The sequence below is a fragment of the Apodemus sylvaticus genome, chromosome 10 (genome assembly GCF_947179515.1).
Source record: "Apodemus sylvaticus chromosome 10, mApoSyl1.1, whole genome shotgun sequence".
Taxonomy (NCBI): domain Eukaryota; kingdom Metazoa; phylum Chordata; class Mammalia; order Rodentia; family Muridae; genus Apodemus; species Apodemus sylvaticus.
This window is the reverse complement of record NC_067481.1, coordinates 2713404-2729712: the sequence shown is the minus strand read 5'-3', so window position 1 is coordinate 2729712 and position 16309 is coordinate 2713404. Positions and strand designations below refer to the sequence as shown.

Sequence of the window (16309 nt, the reverse complement as noted above, 5' to 3'; positions counted from 1 at the left end):
CACTTCATCTGGGTTTGCCCACGGTGGGCCAACTTATCAGCTGCAAATACCCCAAGAGCCAAGGGGTAATTTGTGTTTCCTGATATCAAGTTAAGAAATATTGGGCCATGCAGTGGTGGTACACGCCTTTAATCCTAGTGTTTTGGAGGCAGAGGCAGGCGGATCTACAGAGTGAATTCCAGGACAGCCAGGGCTACACAGAGAAACCCTATCTTGAAAAACAAAAACAAACAAACAACAAAACAAAAAATCTCCCCATTTATAATGTCAATAAATGTACTAAAGAATCCTGCCCAACTCTCACAGCCTATTCCTCAGCTGTGGGCGGTGAGGGAAGCGATCAGGCCGTCAGGCTAGTTAATTAAGCTGCACTGGGTAGGGACCTGTCCCTTTCCAGCAGAGGCACAATTACAGCTCAAGCATCTTATTAAATGCATGCTTCCCAGCACTGTGGTGCTGCTCTGTCAGGACCATGTGTGTTCTCTGTATGTTGCCAAGGATTAATCAGCCACAAACACTATTCATTTCACTAAGGACAACACGATGATTTACACACAGTTTTAGAAGAAGAAGGAGGGAATAAAACAGTGTAGGGGACTTATTCATCATGAAAGGAGATGTGCCTTACAGGGCACATGGAGGAGGTGCTATGTTAGTTACACCAAGTGTTTTACAAGTAGCTCAGCTCTTCATTCTCTCCGGTTACTGTGCAGATTGAGCATGTGTTTCTCTCACAGTTACTGTCAGTGGTCAGTGTTCATTCAGTCTGTTGTCTAAAACAGCAGAAATGACAGTCATAGAGTTTTATAAAGTTGGCGCCTGGCTATCACATTAATTCTCTTTAGTCTCTTCAACCTCCTTTGTAGAAAAGCAGTCCTGTGTAACTGCTCAGTCTACCCACTTAGTGTGACCTTTCCTGTGGCACACACCTTAGGATCCCAGCACTGCGCTTGGGAGATACAGGCTGGAGGGCAGTACTAGGTCAGTTGTATGGGATCTGTTTTCAATAAGCAAAGACCTAAACTAACCTAGCTGGCCAGGTTCTTTGTAAATTTGCAGTATATTTTGATTGTGCAATGTGTGAACTGATAGAATCTGGTGAGTAATTGGTTCGTGGCAGACTTGGAATGAAGTATTTCACTGCTCTTCTGCTTTACCCTTGGAGAGATGACAACAGCCCCGTGCCTCCTGCCTGTCCTTGTGGCAGCCAAGATCCAGTTGGGGAATAGATTTGTAGTGTGGGGGGAGAGCAGGAAAGAGGAAAACTGATTAAATATAACAGCAGAAAGTGGCTGGTTGGACTACAAGCCCCCAAATAATAAGTTTAAACATACACATGAGTGACATAAATTTTAAGGGTTGATTATCTGCTTTCATTTTCTGGTGGTATAGTGCTTGCCCTGGGACCCTGGGCTTTGGTTGCTGTGTGCTTCTCTTGCAGAGGAATACTGTAGGTAAAGGAGACAGCAGCTTCATAACAGCAAGCACGAATTACTGCAAAGATTGGAGCCTCCTCAGAGTCAGGAAATGTGTATCTGTCACTCAGGAGTATTCCTTAGGTTTTTTTTTTTTTAATAATAACATTTTGTAATTTGAAGATTAAAGAAAAACTTCAAGTATCTCTGCTTTCACTGTTTTTTTTTTTAAATAAGTACTTTAATTTTGACTAAAGTAGTATGTCATTTGTGCTGAATAAAGTAACCCTTGGCACCACCTTCCAGGCAGGGACAGTCAGAAAGGTGCCTTCTCCTCCCTCTGGGCAGGAGGGCTGTGGCTCCCTGTGCACAGGCTTCTTATTGTTACACAAACCAGAAGCAGAGCTGCCATTGGGGGTTTCTCTTTAAGGATTACTGGACTCTGCAGGGACTAACAGCGCAGGCTGTTAGAAGCAAAGCCAGGGGCATGGCAAGTTCAAGACTGGCCTGAACTACATGGTGGGTTCAGAGCCAGCCTGGGAACTTAGTGAGACCCCTGTTGCAAAGAAAAGGTCAATGGGCTAGCAGGTAGCTGAGTGGGTAAAGATGCTTGCCACCAGACCTGACAACCTGTTTGTGGGCTCCAAAGCCCACAGGGTTGGAAGGAGTGAATCAGGAGCAGATGGAGGTTTGATAGTGAAGAGAAACATTGCTGGTAGTCGTAATTAATGTTTATATGACTCTGATTATGCTGCACTCAAAAGAGAAACCTCTTAGCTGAGGGATGGATCTGTGTGCTGGCGTCCTGTTCCCCTGTCTCTGCTGCTCAGTTGCAGTGCTATATCTGATTTCTCTTTTGTGACCTCACTGTATCTTTTAATATAATTTTTTTGATTCTTTGTAAATGCCATACAATGTTTTTTGATCATATTCATTACCCCAGCTCCTCTTCTAACTTCTGTCAGATCAAGTAGTCCCTTTCCTGTCTCCCTCTTAAATAACCCAACTGAGTCCAGTTCGTGTCACCCAAATACTCCAAAGCGTGAAGCCATACTTGAGAACCCTACCAGAGGCCGTACTTCTAAAGAAAACGGACTCCCCCAGCCTGGGAGCCCCCGACTGTCAGTGCCTCTTCATTTAAGGGTAATACCTTGTCAGCCCTGCCTGCCCCACGATAAACTGTTGACTGGCTTTGATTTTGTGCAGATCTTGCACAGGCAACTTCTGCTGCTATGTGGTCATGAGGGCCATGGTCCTGTAAGGTCCAGAAAACACTGATTTGCTTACGTCCTCCCCGACCTGTGGCTAGAAGGCCTTTTCCTCCTCCTCCTCCTCCTCCTCCTCCTCCTCCTCCTCCTCCTCCTCCTCCTCCTCTTCCTCCTCTTCCTTCTCCTTCTCCCCCTCTTCCGTCCCCTCCCCCTCCTCCTGCTCGGTCCCCGAGTCCTGGGTCTGTGTGGAGGAGTGATGTAGACGTTCCATTTATGGCCCAGCATCCCACTGGCAGGCACTGCTGCTTGCACTGTGATCACATCCACTGCACAAAGGAACTTCTCTGATGAGATCTGAGAGCTGTGCTACTCTGTGGGCACAAGTGTAAACATAGAAGTCCTGAGTAGGATTATTAGTGATATCCTCAGCAGGTCCACACCTTCCCTGTCCAGGGCTGTGCACTCCTGGCTTTTTCCTTTCCTTCGTGTCTCCCAATGATTATTTCTGTCGTCCATGATTTTTCTTATAATTATCTCCTGCCACAGATGTAGTGAGTCTCTGTGCTTGATGTATGAGGATTCTCAAAGATGACAAGCATCACCAAGCACAGAGCTGGGCGTGGCCCAAACGCTTTACAGTCTGCTCCTCATGGGGATAGACAGCCTCCTCTCCCTCTGCATTAGCCTTCCTAGCCTTCTTCCGCTGCTGCTGCTGCTGCTGCTGCTGCTGCTGCTGCTGCCTGCAGCCTGCTGCCTTCCTGCCTGCAGACTGCGTTCAGCAGCCTGTGGCTGTCTGCAGCTCAGGCCCTCCTGTGTCCTAGCCTCACCAGGCAGGCCAAGCAAGCCCAGGAGGATGTATGGCTACAGTCTCCCCCACCACCACCCCAAACATTTGCATTTGGAAAGCTGATGCAGTGAAAACTCACAATTGGATTTTAGACAGATTACAGTTTATCTTTCACTAATAAGATCTCTAAGGCAAATAATTTACTCCTTTCTCTTGCCTGCGGGAGCCAGCTACTTCCTCCCCTCTGTGTCCTCTGTGGCCTGCCCACCACAGCTCCAGGCCATTCTTCTCTGTCTCCAGGTAGAAAAGGGGTGAGGGGAGGAGCAGCCTTTCTCCTTCTGCCTCTTGCATTAGAAAATGAATGCAGGCTTTTCTCTGGACTTTGGGCTTCAAAGGAAGACTGGAGCTGGGAATGGCCCCTGCATTGTCTCACAAGAGCGGCACAGGACACACACACACACACACACACACACACAAAAGCTGTCTTTACCCCTAACTCCACTCTCCCTGCCTCAGTGGAGATGTTCTTGAAAGTTCAGCCACTTCGTAGCCATGCCAGGAATCCAAAGGAACTCCTGCCATCATCTGGAAAAAACTCAGAGAAGGAATGTGTTCGGCGCTAGAACAGCCACTTTGTAAGTAGATTCTTGGTGCCGTGGTCTGTGTGTTCTTTATTTTGCATTGCTGAGACCACTGCACTCAGCTTTGTCCCAGGAGGACGCCATCCTGAGCACCTTCAGGCTGAGCACCTTCAGGGCCGGCACACACAGACCTCAGTGCGTGTGGCTGGAGTCTGAGGATTAAGAGAAAGAAGCACTGTCTGCTGGAGGAAGAGCCCTGTGCCAGTCTAGCCCCAGTTCTGGTGTTTTCTCCTCTGCTGCTGGCACATGGCAAGGCGTTTCCCATGCAGCTTCCTGCACTCTGTGCTCTCTCTGACGTTGTCCTGGGGTCAACCCTACAGCACAGGCAGGCTTTGCAGCATCGTTCGGTGTAGATGAACCTCTTTGCTTTCCCTTGGGCCTCTTGCTTGTGAACAGAAGTATATGTTCTCATATCTTGGTCACTGTAGCTAGGAATTTGGACAGAAATAATTGATCATCATACTGTTCTCAAAGTATATATTCCACAGTCTGAGAAGTTCATGTTTTAAATGTCAGCCTCCTTTACTAAAGCTGCAGCATGGCTGGTGTGGTGCCTGAGCACAGGCAGCGCACCTGGTCACAGCTGCTAAACCCTGGGTCTGAGGGTTCTTTTTCTTTTTCAAATGGTTTAGCCCAGGCTGGCCTCTCACCGACGGTAATCCGACTGCCTCATTTCCCTAAGGGCTGGTATTAGGTGGTAGACACTTTGACCAAATGCCACAGATTCATTCTTAAGTTACCTTTCAAAGGCAAGTTTCTTGTTGGCTGCGTCCTCTGGGCACCAGGCCCACAGATCCCTGGGCTGGGCTGGTGCTATGTGGCACTGACGTCCTGCCTATCTCTGTCCTGCAAGTTATACTTCAGGTCCTTCGTTCTTGTTCCCTACTACCATGGCTGATCATTCATAGGCAGCAGGGAAATGAACCAACATCTCTTATGTGCTGTCTTTATTTTCTCCTTAAATTTTCAAGTAATGTTAATTTGTGGGTTTTAACAGAGAACTGTCCATGTTACTAAGTTCACTTTCTCCTCAAGTATGGTTATCTTATTTTGGTTCATTTTGATTTTTCTCTCTTGGCTTGTGATCTTACCGTTTTTCATATGTATGAGTGAGAAGAGATGAACTTGGCCGTTGGGTGTTGAGGATGGGAACTCTTCGCTCGGGACCGTGTCACATGTGCTTGTGTTGATGGAATAAGCCAGCAGAGAGAAGAACATGGAGACGTTGTTTGTGAGGGTGGTCCTCAAGTTGGTGTGAAAGTAAACAGTGGCCAAAACATGGGGAGAAACTGTGGAAAGTGGTCACTGGAGAGGGAAAGACATCAGGTGACAGAGAAGCTGCCACTGGAGGAAAGTGAAAACAGCCCAGACCCACATAGGAGGAACAGGTGTACATACATGCGCATTACACATACATCGAGAGCTCACCCATAATGCACTGGTACATGCCACACATGCAGACACTTTCTGCTGTGCAGACCCATGCTCATCTTAACAGAGTGCTCCCTCAACGGTTAGCTGTCACGTGTCCTTCAGTGCTCCCTCTCCCCGAGTTCTTGTCACTCAGTAGGGTTGTGCCAAAGATGGGGAGCAAGTACGCTACTGGTTCACAGTGTATGAGCCCTTGCCAAAGAAAGATGGCATCTGGTTGACAGGGAAGGAAGAGTCATATAAGTTACTCTAGGATACAAGGTAACACTGTGCTCAGAGGTGACTGCAGGTTCATTCAGATCATCAGAGGACATAAGAAGATGCTGTGAGTTGTAAGGAAGAACATGGCAGAAAAATGATGGCCTCCCATGTCTCAGAGTGTAGCCACGGCCTGTGTAATGATGGCCTCCCATGTCTCAGAGTGTAGCCACGGCCTGTGTAATGGGGTGGCAAGGAGGAGCTGCCCGTGAAGTCAGGCTCTTTGGACAGCCCGGGACAGCAAGCATGCTGTCAGCACTGGTGATCAGCACCCACGGTTCCCTGGACCTGGACCCTAGAACAAGCCACCAGAAACAGACTTCAGCTGAGCTCGCTGCTGTGTCTGGATGGCCGTGCCTTCTGGCACGTGCTCATTGTTGTGGCCTCCAGGAACCCAGCTCTAACCAGAAGGCATTTGTGATTGTGGATGTATAGTGTGACCAGGCTGGGCAGTGGCACCCGGACACCTCCCTTCTCAGGGGCTTGTGACCCTGAGCTGTCCTCCAGACGCTGGTATGCTCAGGGTGGAATGGGTGCTCAACTACCCCTCAGTATCTCCTTATGCACACTGCTGCAGAGCCTCCCAGGGTTCCTTCTCTGTAGTTGTTGATTCACTTCAAGTATTCTTGGAAGTGGATTTGCTTATCATTTCTGATTAATGTGTTCACTGAGTTGTAGAAGGGTTTGAGAGCGTTTAGAAGCTGAGACTGCCAGCAGCTAAGTGGCTTTAAAGTCACGGACAGTTCATGGGGGGGGGGGGTAAGCTCACAGTAACTGTGAGACACTGGCTGAACCAGGCTGTAGGAGCTCGTTGGAGGACATCACTGAGTTGCTGTTCACCAGACGTTGCTTTGCTCCCTTGGTCAAGATTTCAGAGTTTCAGAGCATACAAACCACTTGGTTATGTTGGTATTAATGATTGGGTGCCTCCAGTTATGTGACTTGTGTGTTAAAAGTCTACTTCAACTTGCTGTCTTCAGTGTTTCACATTAGACCTCTGAATACGAATGACACCAGGTGAGTAGCATGAGTCCCAGCTCCGCACTCTGATCTCCAAGTGGCAATACAGAATGAGGCTCTGCTCACCACAGAAAAGAGCTGCCTTAGGGTGCAACCTCTCAGAACGTCACCTCTTAAGATGCCTGAACTTATCGGGATCTCACCTTTTAGTTGTCCCTTTTTGTGTGTAGGAAAAGCCAGGACAGTGCTATTTCAGTGGCTGGTTTAAAAACAAGAAACATGGTACTGCCCTGACAAGTGGTCTATGCCCTTCAGAGTGGCACATGACCTGGGAGGTGCCTGGCCTTGCTCAGGAGCTGGGACTCCCCCTCCCCCAGTGCCACAGTCGTGGAGATGGAGCACATGTCTTCTCTGGAGCTGGTTGTAGTGAGTTGCATCTAAAGATTGTTGTGGTGCCTGAGCCAGTTGCTTAGGAGAAAGCCCCTGGCAGAGCTGAGGCTCCCTAGCCCCTTGGGAGCCAGGGTGCTTGTCCAGATGGTCCGCACCAGGCCCGACTGCCTGCTAAGGAGCCTTAAATGCATGCTGCCTTCTGAAGGATTATTTTGATTAAAGGGCCAATATCTTAGCTAGAAAATTAAAACTAAAATAATGTATGGAATAAAACTCATGTGTAAATCAGTTTTTTAATTCCCGTATTAGCAAATCTGAAAGAATTATTTATTGGTTACATCCTTTGCCTCAAATTTCGATTGTTTTTTTGTTTTTTTGTTTTTTTTAGAAAAATGTTGCTGAGCTTAATTACCCCTGAGGCAAAACTATCATATATACTACTAGATGTAGCTCAAGGGTGGTGGGGTCAGAGTACATCTGAAGCTCACTTACTGTCTGCTCCAAAATGTGGAGCAAGTCCAGACCTTCCTTGCTCATAGACCAGCTCCCCAGAGGGGCTTTTTTTTTTGTTTGTTTTTTTTTGTTTGTTTGTTTGTTTAAAGGAAACTAGAAAAGTGAATTTAGATTGCAGGTCACTTATGGGCCGTTCCTCCCTACTTACAGTGACTCCCACTTGCAGACCCCTTTTCCCCAGGCCTGCTCTGGAGAGCCCTTCTCGACAGCTGGCCCTGCCAGCTCCAGAGGGCCTATCCGTGCGGCTGTGACATGACTGGGCCGACAGGAGACCTGGAAACCAAGTTCCTCTTCACAGTTATGTCTTTGCCTATCTTAGCTTACACAGCCAGAACACAGAACATTATTTTACATGTGATTTTGACCTCCTCTATCTGCCTCAAGAAAGCCTTGGTGGTAATTATTCAAGCCACTGGGCTCTGAAGTGTACATTTGAAATAGTTCCTGTATCTAGCTTAGCCAGAGAATGCTTACTCAACATTGTAATAACTTGGCTTTGATTCCCACTAATGCAAAATATTAAAAATTTATCGTGGAATAGTTGATATTTTATAGAATTTATCACTTATTTCTCTAAAAACTGTGTTTTTATTAAGTGGCTTATATCGTTTTATAGTTGTGTATATGCATGTCTGAAGTTTGACTCTGGGGTTAATATTTCTGCAATAGAAGGGGTTATTGGTAAAATATGCCTTTAACGCCCACTCTTTAAGGACTTGGAGCTCCACAGCTGCCATACGGACAGTGAATGTTAACATTGTGTGTCCAGGAGTCAGCACAGCTGATGGATTAAACAGAAAAGGTGCAGAGCATGCTGCTTTGAACCTTGGTGTCACGGGTGCCTGGCTAGACGCAAGACTGTGTAAAGCAGTGGTTCTCAGCCTATGGGTCCTGACCCCCGCAGAGGTCACGTATTAGATATCCTGCATGTAAGTTGTTTATGTTACGATTCATGAGAGTAGCAAAATTACAGTTATGAAGTAGCAACAAAATGTTATGGTTGGAAATAACAACATGAGGAACTGTATTAAAGGGTCACAGAATTAAGAAGGTTGAGAACCACTGGTCTAGAAGAAACAGTGGGCCAAGCAAAGTCCTAAAACCAGTCAGAGCAGGTCGGTAGCTGCATCATCTGTGGTCCAGGGTGAGCCCCAAGCAGTCCTCAGCCATTTGAGTGCTAAGCTCACAGTCAAGGTCTTCAAAGCTTGTTTTCTAATTGCTGGAGATGTTTTAAAATGGAGATAAAACTTACAAGAATAGTGGAGGAGGTGGATGAGTAGTATGAGAATGACCTTAGTCTAGGGCTTTCACCTCACCAAATGTCACTAGGGAAAGGACCAAACGTGTACTTTCCCTGTCCTAAAGAAGCCATGCCTAAACCAGTCAAAACCCCTTCATCTCCCTTAGGAAACAAGTACACATTTTTTGTAGATGAGAGAAATTAGGTGTACACCGACAACCGTCACCTGACCCCACCTAACTGTGCACCCACTCTGCACCCTTCCCTTGGTCTCTGCGATGTTGGCAGGCACTCTCTTACTCTGTTTGAATCCGGTATCTTTTTAGTACTGATGCTATGTGTGCCTGGTCATCGTCCCATGCCGTTAAACCCTCCAAATAATGTCATGATAGATTAGGGACTGAACGTTTAGCCTAAATAAGGAGCATGAAAGGGTGGGCAAGGTGCAGTGAGTACTGGTGCCACCGTGGGTGTTGGGGGCTGCAGAGGAGAGCTTGGTAAGAGCTAGGTCTGCTAGTGCCATGTTGTTGTTTTTGATGCCCAGTGATCTCTCTGAGAGTGTCTGCTAAGGCACTGTCCTTCTGTGTCCTCCTGTAGGTAGCTGCGATTAACCCAAACCATCCACTCGCCCAGATGCCCTTGCCTCCCTCAATGAAAAACTGCATCCAGCTGGCAGCCTGTGAGGCACATGAGCTCCTGCCCATGATCCCTGACCTCCCAGCTGACCTGTTCACTTCCTGCCTCACCACTCCCATCAAGATTGCTCTGCGCTGGTAAGTGTCCTGTAGTCTAGGTCTCCATCCCAGGGGCCCACGGCATTCTCCTGCTCACAACAGTGTGACCAGAGAGCCTGTGTGCAGCAGCAGCCTCGAGACCATCTGGAGGGTTCGGGTGAGAGCCACACAGCTGTGCTCACACACTGGACCCTTTGTTAGATGCCGGCCAGGGTCTTTATCAGTCATGTCAGCTTGACAGCCTCTTCTTCAAACTCAAGAGAGACTAGAGAGAGGTGTAGACCTCGGATTGTGACAGCAGTGAGTCCTTTGGATTTATCAGAGCACAGGAACATTGCTGTTTGTCTGTCTGGGCTTGGTATCTGCTCACTGGAAGATTTAGGAGTGAGTACCCACAGACTGCGGTGGGCCTAGCAGTCACTCCTGTATACACTGGATCACTCCTGTATACACTGGATCCACTTCCTGGAAGCAAGCATGCTACTCCAACTGGTCCTGAGTGAGGCTAATCTGAGCATTATGGGCAGGTATGTAGAGAGACATGTGGCCTCAGACACCTTGTCTTCCTACAGAGGAGAGGGTACATGGCCTTTTCAAATAGGCATTTTATGCAAGATAGACAAAATATGTACACTTGAAGGTAATTCATGACCAAGACCTGGATGGATTCATAGTACCAGAAGCTGCTGTGTCTCAGGGGGCAGATGCAGTCCTCTAGGCCATGAATAAATAACCAAGTGTTCCTCATAGCAGTGGGCAGAGGAAGTAGAGTGTTCCCCAGGCGGGCATTGAGAGGAGTAGAGAGTACCCAGACTGGTGGACACTGCCAGGCCACCCAGAAGGTTGAGTGGTCCGCTCACCATGCTGCAGAGCTTCAGGGGAGGCAGTCTTGACCATTGGGTGGGCTTCGTTAGGCTGTAGGGTCACTGAATGACCTCATCACCCAGGACCGAGGGATGGCCCAAAGTGTGTAAGTGTGAGTGAGATTCCTGGAGAATTGTATTTAAGAACATGATCCAGGTAATGACAAGCGAGGCCGTCAGTCCTCAGTAGGGTGTGATCATATCTGGTAGAACAAGCAGGAAGCTATGGAGCAGCCGTGTGTCGGAGCTGCCAGGGCTCTGTGGACCCTGCAGAGCTAGCTGCATGGCTACTTCCACCTTTACCTTGAGACTCCCCAGCTTTTCTGAGTGCTTTCTGGATCCAGGAATGGGCAAGGGCACCAGCTCTGTTGTGACACTGCGTATCCCTTATGCAGTTCTCTAGGCGGGTGATTAGATGTGCAAGGAGGATGACCAGAAATAGACACAAGCCCCCACAGAGCCTGGCACTGTGCCTGGACTCACCCATGTCTTCCTGACACTGCCTTAGTGCCTGTGCCAGACCCCAGGCAGTCAGCCATCAGCGCGCCCGTCCTGCACTGCTCCTCACGGGCAGGGCCACGCCTGTAGGGCTGGGCAGCTATAAGGGCTCAGCATCCTGCTGCTGAGCAGGGGATGGGACCTCTCTGCTCCAAGAGCATGCAGTTGCTTAGGTGCCCGAAGTCCTTTCTGGACTGAGGACATAAGTTTAAGTGAGCATTAAGCTTTAGTAGGAAGTACAGTAAAAACCAAGGTAACACAGCTCCCATCACACGGACTTTGGAACCATTGTGCTGCAGCTGGGGAGAATGGTCCTCACGTCCAGCGCCTGGACAGAACACTGGCAGCTCAGCACAGGCGGGTAGGTCTGAGTCAGGTAGGGAGGTACTGCAGTGAGTCTGATAGAAAAGGGAATATATTTTTTCCTTTGGTACTTACCCATGTTTTTAGAATTGAGGTTTTTTTTCCCCCATTGTAAAGTCAGTTTTGTACTTTCTAATAAAAATTGAATATATTTATCCAGGGAATTAATGAAAAGTACAAAATGGGAAGAAGTAACCAACATTTTTATCTTCAAAGGATAGCAGGTGTCAACTTTACCCCCGTCACCTCCTATCATACTCTCCATGTTTTCACAAACTAGTTTGGGGCTTTGGGCCTTAGCGTTGTGGAGATGGTGGTAGGTGAGTTCAGAGTTGCTTTCATAGTATCTGAGGGGTCAGTTCCTGAGTAATCCAAGCTCTTTGGTTAGAAGCCCCAGTTCTGTTATTGCAGGGTAAAGGAGCAAGGACCAGATGTGACAGGTGAGTGTGGCTGGACTTCACAAACGTTAGTCACAGAAATAAACACTGGGCTGGGTGTGATCTGTAAGGTATAGTTGCCAGTTTCTGCTGCAGGAACATGAAACCAGGATTAGGCTGCAAAATAACTCTCACACTGAGGACAGCGAATGACCTAGGAAAGAAAGCTCAGGACTTCCCTCCCTCCTTTCCTTGATAATACTGAACACCACAGTCTTCACTATCTATGGGGGTTGCTAAAGAATGCCTGTGTGCTTGGCAGCAGTCCAGATGCAGCCGAGCTTTATACACAGTCTACCGGCTGTGTCTGTCTGCAGGTAGGTATATTGATGATTTGTATTTGATAAAGAAGCACTTATCAGCACTTTTTTCATTTTTGCCTCAGGAAATTTGCCTCTTTATTTTCAGAACTGACTTCAGTAATTATTAAGTTGAAAATTGTAATATTCTCTGTAAGTAATTGCCTTGCTTCCCATATATATCAGTATAGTGTAAGCATCCGAAATATATACTGTTTTCCTTTATCTGTTTCTATTTCTTTGATTGAGTGACATAATACCTCTTTAAACTTATTATGGGCATATGTGTATGCTGCTGGAAGTTCTGATTCACAGTGATTCTGTTTGCTTTGAGACCAGCTGTAAAGGAGATTAATGCTTATTGCACCATGCAGCATACAGTTCTGCTGTCTGTTAATGAAAATGACAGCACTATTTTGGAGTGAGGTCAAGAATTCCTCCCTTCCAGTTAAGCCACTGAATCTCTGGGACATTAAGTGCTAACTGTGGAGTGTTGAAGATGTTTGCTGCAGCAGCAGCAGCAGCTCTGCTCCCTCAGCCCTAGCAGAATGGCCCCAGCGAGCATCCCGTGTAAGGAAGGTGTGCGGCTCTTTGCCATCGTGTCCTTTCAGATACTGTGGTGACACTGTATGTTGTCTCTGGAAGACTACTAAGCCCAGAATCAGTAGGATTTGCTTCTGTAAACGTGAGATTTTTGTCACTTTGATAGTATTAAACCATGTGTCCTTCGAGGAGTCTTGGAAGCTCAGCAGCCTTGCTAGAGGACAGTGTCCTGGTTCCCACTTCAGTGCTAAGATCTTGTTTAGGTTCTGTGTGTGATGTCTGATTAAGAATGACTACTCTAGGGCCATATTGAATGCTTAGTCTACGGTTGGTGGGAGGGTAGGGAAGGAGTAGGAAGCATGGCCTTGTTGGAGGTGTGTCACTGGGGTGGCTCTGAGGTTTCAGAAGCTCAGGCTGTTCCCAGTTAGTTCCCTTTGCCATGCTCTCAGCTACTGTTCCAGGGCCAAGCCTGCCTGCTTTTGCCATGCTACCTTCTATGCCGGTCATGGACTCCAGAAACCCGAACCCCAAATTAAACATTTTCTTTGATAAGTTGCCCTTTTTTTGGTTTTTGGATTTTGGTTTTTGGTTTTTGAGACAGGGTTTCTCTGTGTTGACTTGGCTGTCCTGGAACTCTCTCTGTAGACCAGGCTGGCCTTGAACTCAGAAATCTGCCTGCCTCTTCCTCCCAAGTGCTGGGATTAAAGGCATGCGCCACCACCACTCGGCTGATAAGTTGCCTTTCATATGGCCTTTTGGTCACTGCAATTGAGAATTAACTAAGACAAAGGGCATCTTTGTATGCGTGCATACATGTGTATTCATTCATGCGTGTACATGTACATGCGGGCGGGTGGGCAGGTGGGTGGGCGGGCGGGCAGGCGGGCGTGTGCCTGAAGATGTGGTGATACCCTTGGAGCTGGAGTTTCAGGACGTTGTGAGCCACCTAATCTGGGTGCTGGGATTGAACACAGGTCCTCTGGGAAAGTATTGTGTTCTCTCTGCGGTAGAGCCAGCTCTCCTGCCCACTTGTTGAGATTCTTTTTTTTTTTTTGTTTAATGAGACAGGGTTTCTCTGTATAGCCCTGGCTGTCCTGAACTCCAGGACCAGATGGCCTCCAACTCATAGAGATCAGCTTGCTTCTCAGGGTGCTAAGAGTAAAGGCATTAACCACCACTGTCCTGTTTTTGTTAAGATTGAGAGAGGGGGAGGGGAAAGGGGGAAGAAAAGGAAGAGAGAGAGACAGAAAGAGAATGAATGAATGAGAAGAAATCCTTATATACCAGAGGCTGAGACAGAAGAATTGCTGAGTTTAAGGCCAGCTTAGTTTATGCAGCAAAACCCTGTTTCAAAAAAGAGAGAAAAAAAAGAAAGAAAAAGAAAATAAAAACCCAGAAGCGCAAACATAGGCAGTTGTCTGCTCACCTGCTTTACAGGGTCGCACTAGCGCCCTTTGCCCTTGGTCCTGAAGAGTCTAGTCCGCAGTCTTCCTGTGAAGAATTGGCTTCACCATCAGAAACCATCTGACACCAGCTCTCTTCTGGTCCCATGCAGATCCCAGACTGAACGCTTTTCCATGTTCCTACTCCCCAAGTTTCTCCTCAGCTCTGCTGCACCCTTTACACCCCAGGCTCCATCCTTATTCAGTTAAGATGAAACTCACACCACTCCCAGAGAACAAAGTGCTATGGAAAGTCTGATTTTGGTCATAAGAAAAAGATTTAAACTATTGAGAGCAGCCTTGGCTACTGACTCCCCCAGTGACTCTGAATGTCAGTGAAGCTTAGAGAGAACCATTCAAAAGAAGCTGCAGACGGAGGCCTTGGAGGTGGCAAGTGTGGAATAGAGGCATGGGCCGTGGAGACAGGCAAGGGCAGGCTGAGGGCTCTCTGACTGACTGCAGCCATTCCCTCCTCTCCCTGGTTGATTCAACTGCTTTTCTGTGTGGCGCAGAAGGAGTTTGGTTAACAGGGCAAGCAGCATTATGGGTGCAGTTACTCGGAAAGCAGAGCTAGGAGAAAATCATCAGTGTAGAGAAAAGGAAGAGGCAAAAAGACAGAGGTGGGTGAAGACCTCTCCCATGGAAAGCAGATGTGTCACCATGCTAAAGACATCCAGCTCTGGGGCATGAAGCTGAGAATACCGAAGGCGGCGGCAAGGTTAAAAAAATAAAAATAGAGCCTAGGAGGTTTACTCAGGTGGCAGAGTGAGCTGCGGCGAGAGTGGGCAGCAGTTGGTCCTTACTGGACAACTTGAAGTGCAGCCCGCATGAGCCGAAAGACAAGACACAAAGGCTGAGAAGACAGTGGCCGAAGCCAGAGTCCACACAGAGCCCAGGGTGGGGTTGAGCAGACACACAAAGCACTTCACTGTGGAGAAGGAGCAAGAAGGCTGGGGAGGCCCACAGCCTGGACAGCATGACTGACACAGGGGAGGCCCACAGCATGGACAGCATGACTGACACAGGGGAGGCCCACAGCCTGGACAGCATGACTGACACAGGGGAGGCCCACAGCATGGACAGCATGACTGACAGGGGAGGCCCACAGCATGGACAGCATGACTGACACAGGGGAGGCCCACAGCATGGACAGTATGACTGACACGGGAGGCCCACAGCATGGACAGCATGACTGACAGGGGAGGCCCACAGCATGGACAGCATGACTGACACAGGGGAGGCCCACAGCCTGGACAGCATGACTGACACAGGGGAGGCCCACAGCACGGACAGCATGACTGACACAGGGGAGGCCCACAGCATGGACAGCATGACTGACAGGGGAGGCCCACAGCATGGACAGCATGACTGACAGGTGAGGCCCACAGCATGGACAGCATGACTGACACAGGGGAGGCCCACAGCCTGGACAGCATGACTGACACAGGGGAGGCCCACAGCATGGACAGCATGACTGACAGGGGAGGCCCACAGCATGGACAGCATGACTGACACAGGGGAGGCCCACAGCATGGACAGCATGACTGACACAGGGGAGGCCCACAGCACGGACAGCATGACTGACAGGGGAGGCCCACAGCATGGACAGCATGACTGACACAGGGGAGGCCCACAGCATGGACAGCATGACTGACAGGGGAGGCCCACAGCATGGACAGCATGACTGACAGGGGAGGCCCACAGCATGGACAGCATGACTGACACAGGGGAGGCCCACAGCACGGACAGCATGACTGACACAGGGGAGGCCCACAGCATGGACAGCATGACTGACACGGGAGGCCCACAGCCTGGACAGCATGACTGACACAGGGGAGGCCCACAGCCTGGACAGCATGACTGACACAGGGGAGGCCCACAGCCTGGACAGCATGACTGACACAGGGGAGGCCCACAGCCTGGACAGCATGACTGACACGGGAGGCCCACAGCCTGGACAGCATGACTGACACAGGGGAGGCCCACAGCCTGGACAGCATGACTGACAGGGGAGGCCCACAGCATGGACAGCATGACTGACACAGGGGAGGCCCACAGCCTGGACAGCATGACTGACAGGGGAGGCCCACAGCATGGACAGCATGACTGACAGGGGAGGCCCACAGCATGGACAGCATGACTGACACAGGGGAGGCCCACAGCACGGACAGCATGACTGACACAGGGGAGGCCCACAGCATGGACAGCATGACTGACACAGGGGAGGCCCACAGCCTGGACAGCATGACTGACACAGGGGAGGCCCACAGCCTGGACAGCATGACTG

General features: G+C 48.9%; 1 protein-coding gene across 1 annotated transcript in view; it reads left to right on the top strand.

Annotated features, from left to right (window-relative positions):
• Rptor (regulatory associated protein of MTOR complex 1) overlaps window positions 1-16309 on the top strand; it is a 291246-nt gene that overhangs the window by 133504 nt on the left and 141433 nt on the right. Inside the window, exon 6 of the mRNA XM_052197679.1 lies at window positions 9441-9616. Within this exon, the coding sequence (XP_052053639.1) occupies window positions 9441-9616 (176 nt within the window). The remainder of the gene's footprint in view (window positions 1-9440; window positions 9617-16309) is intronic.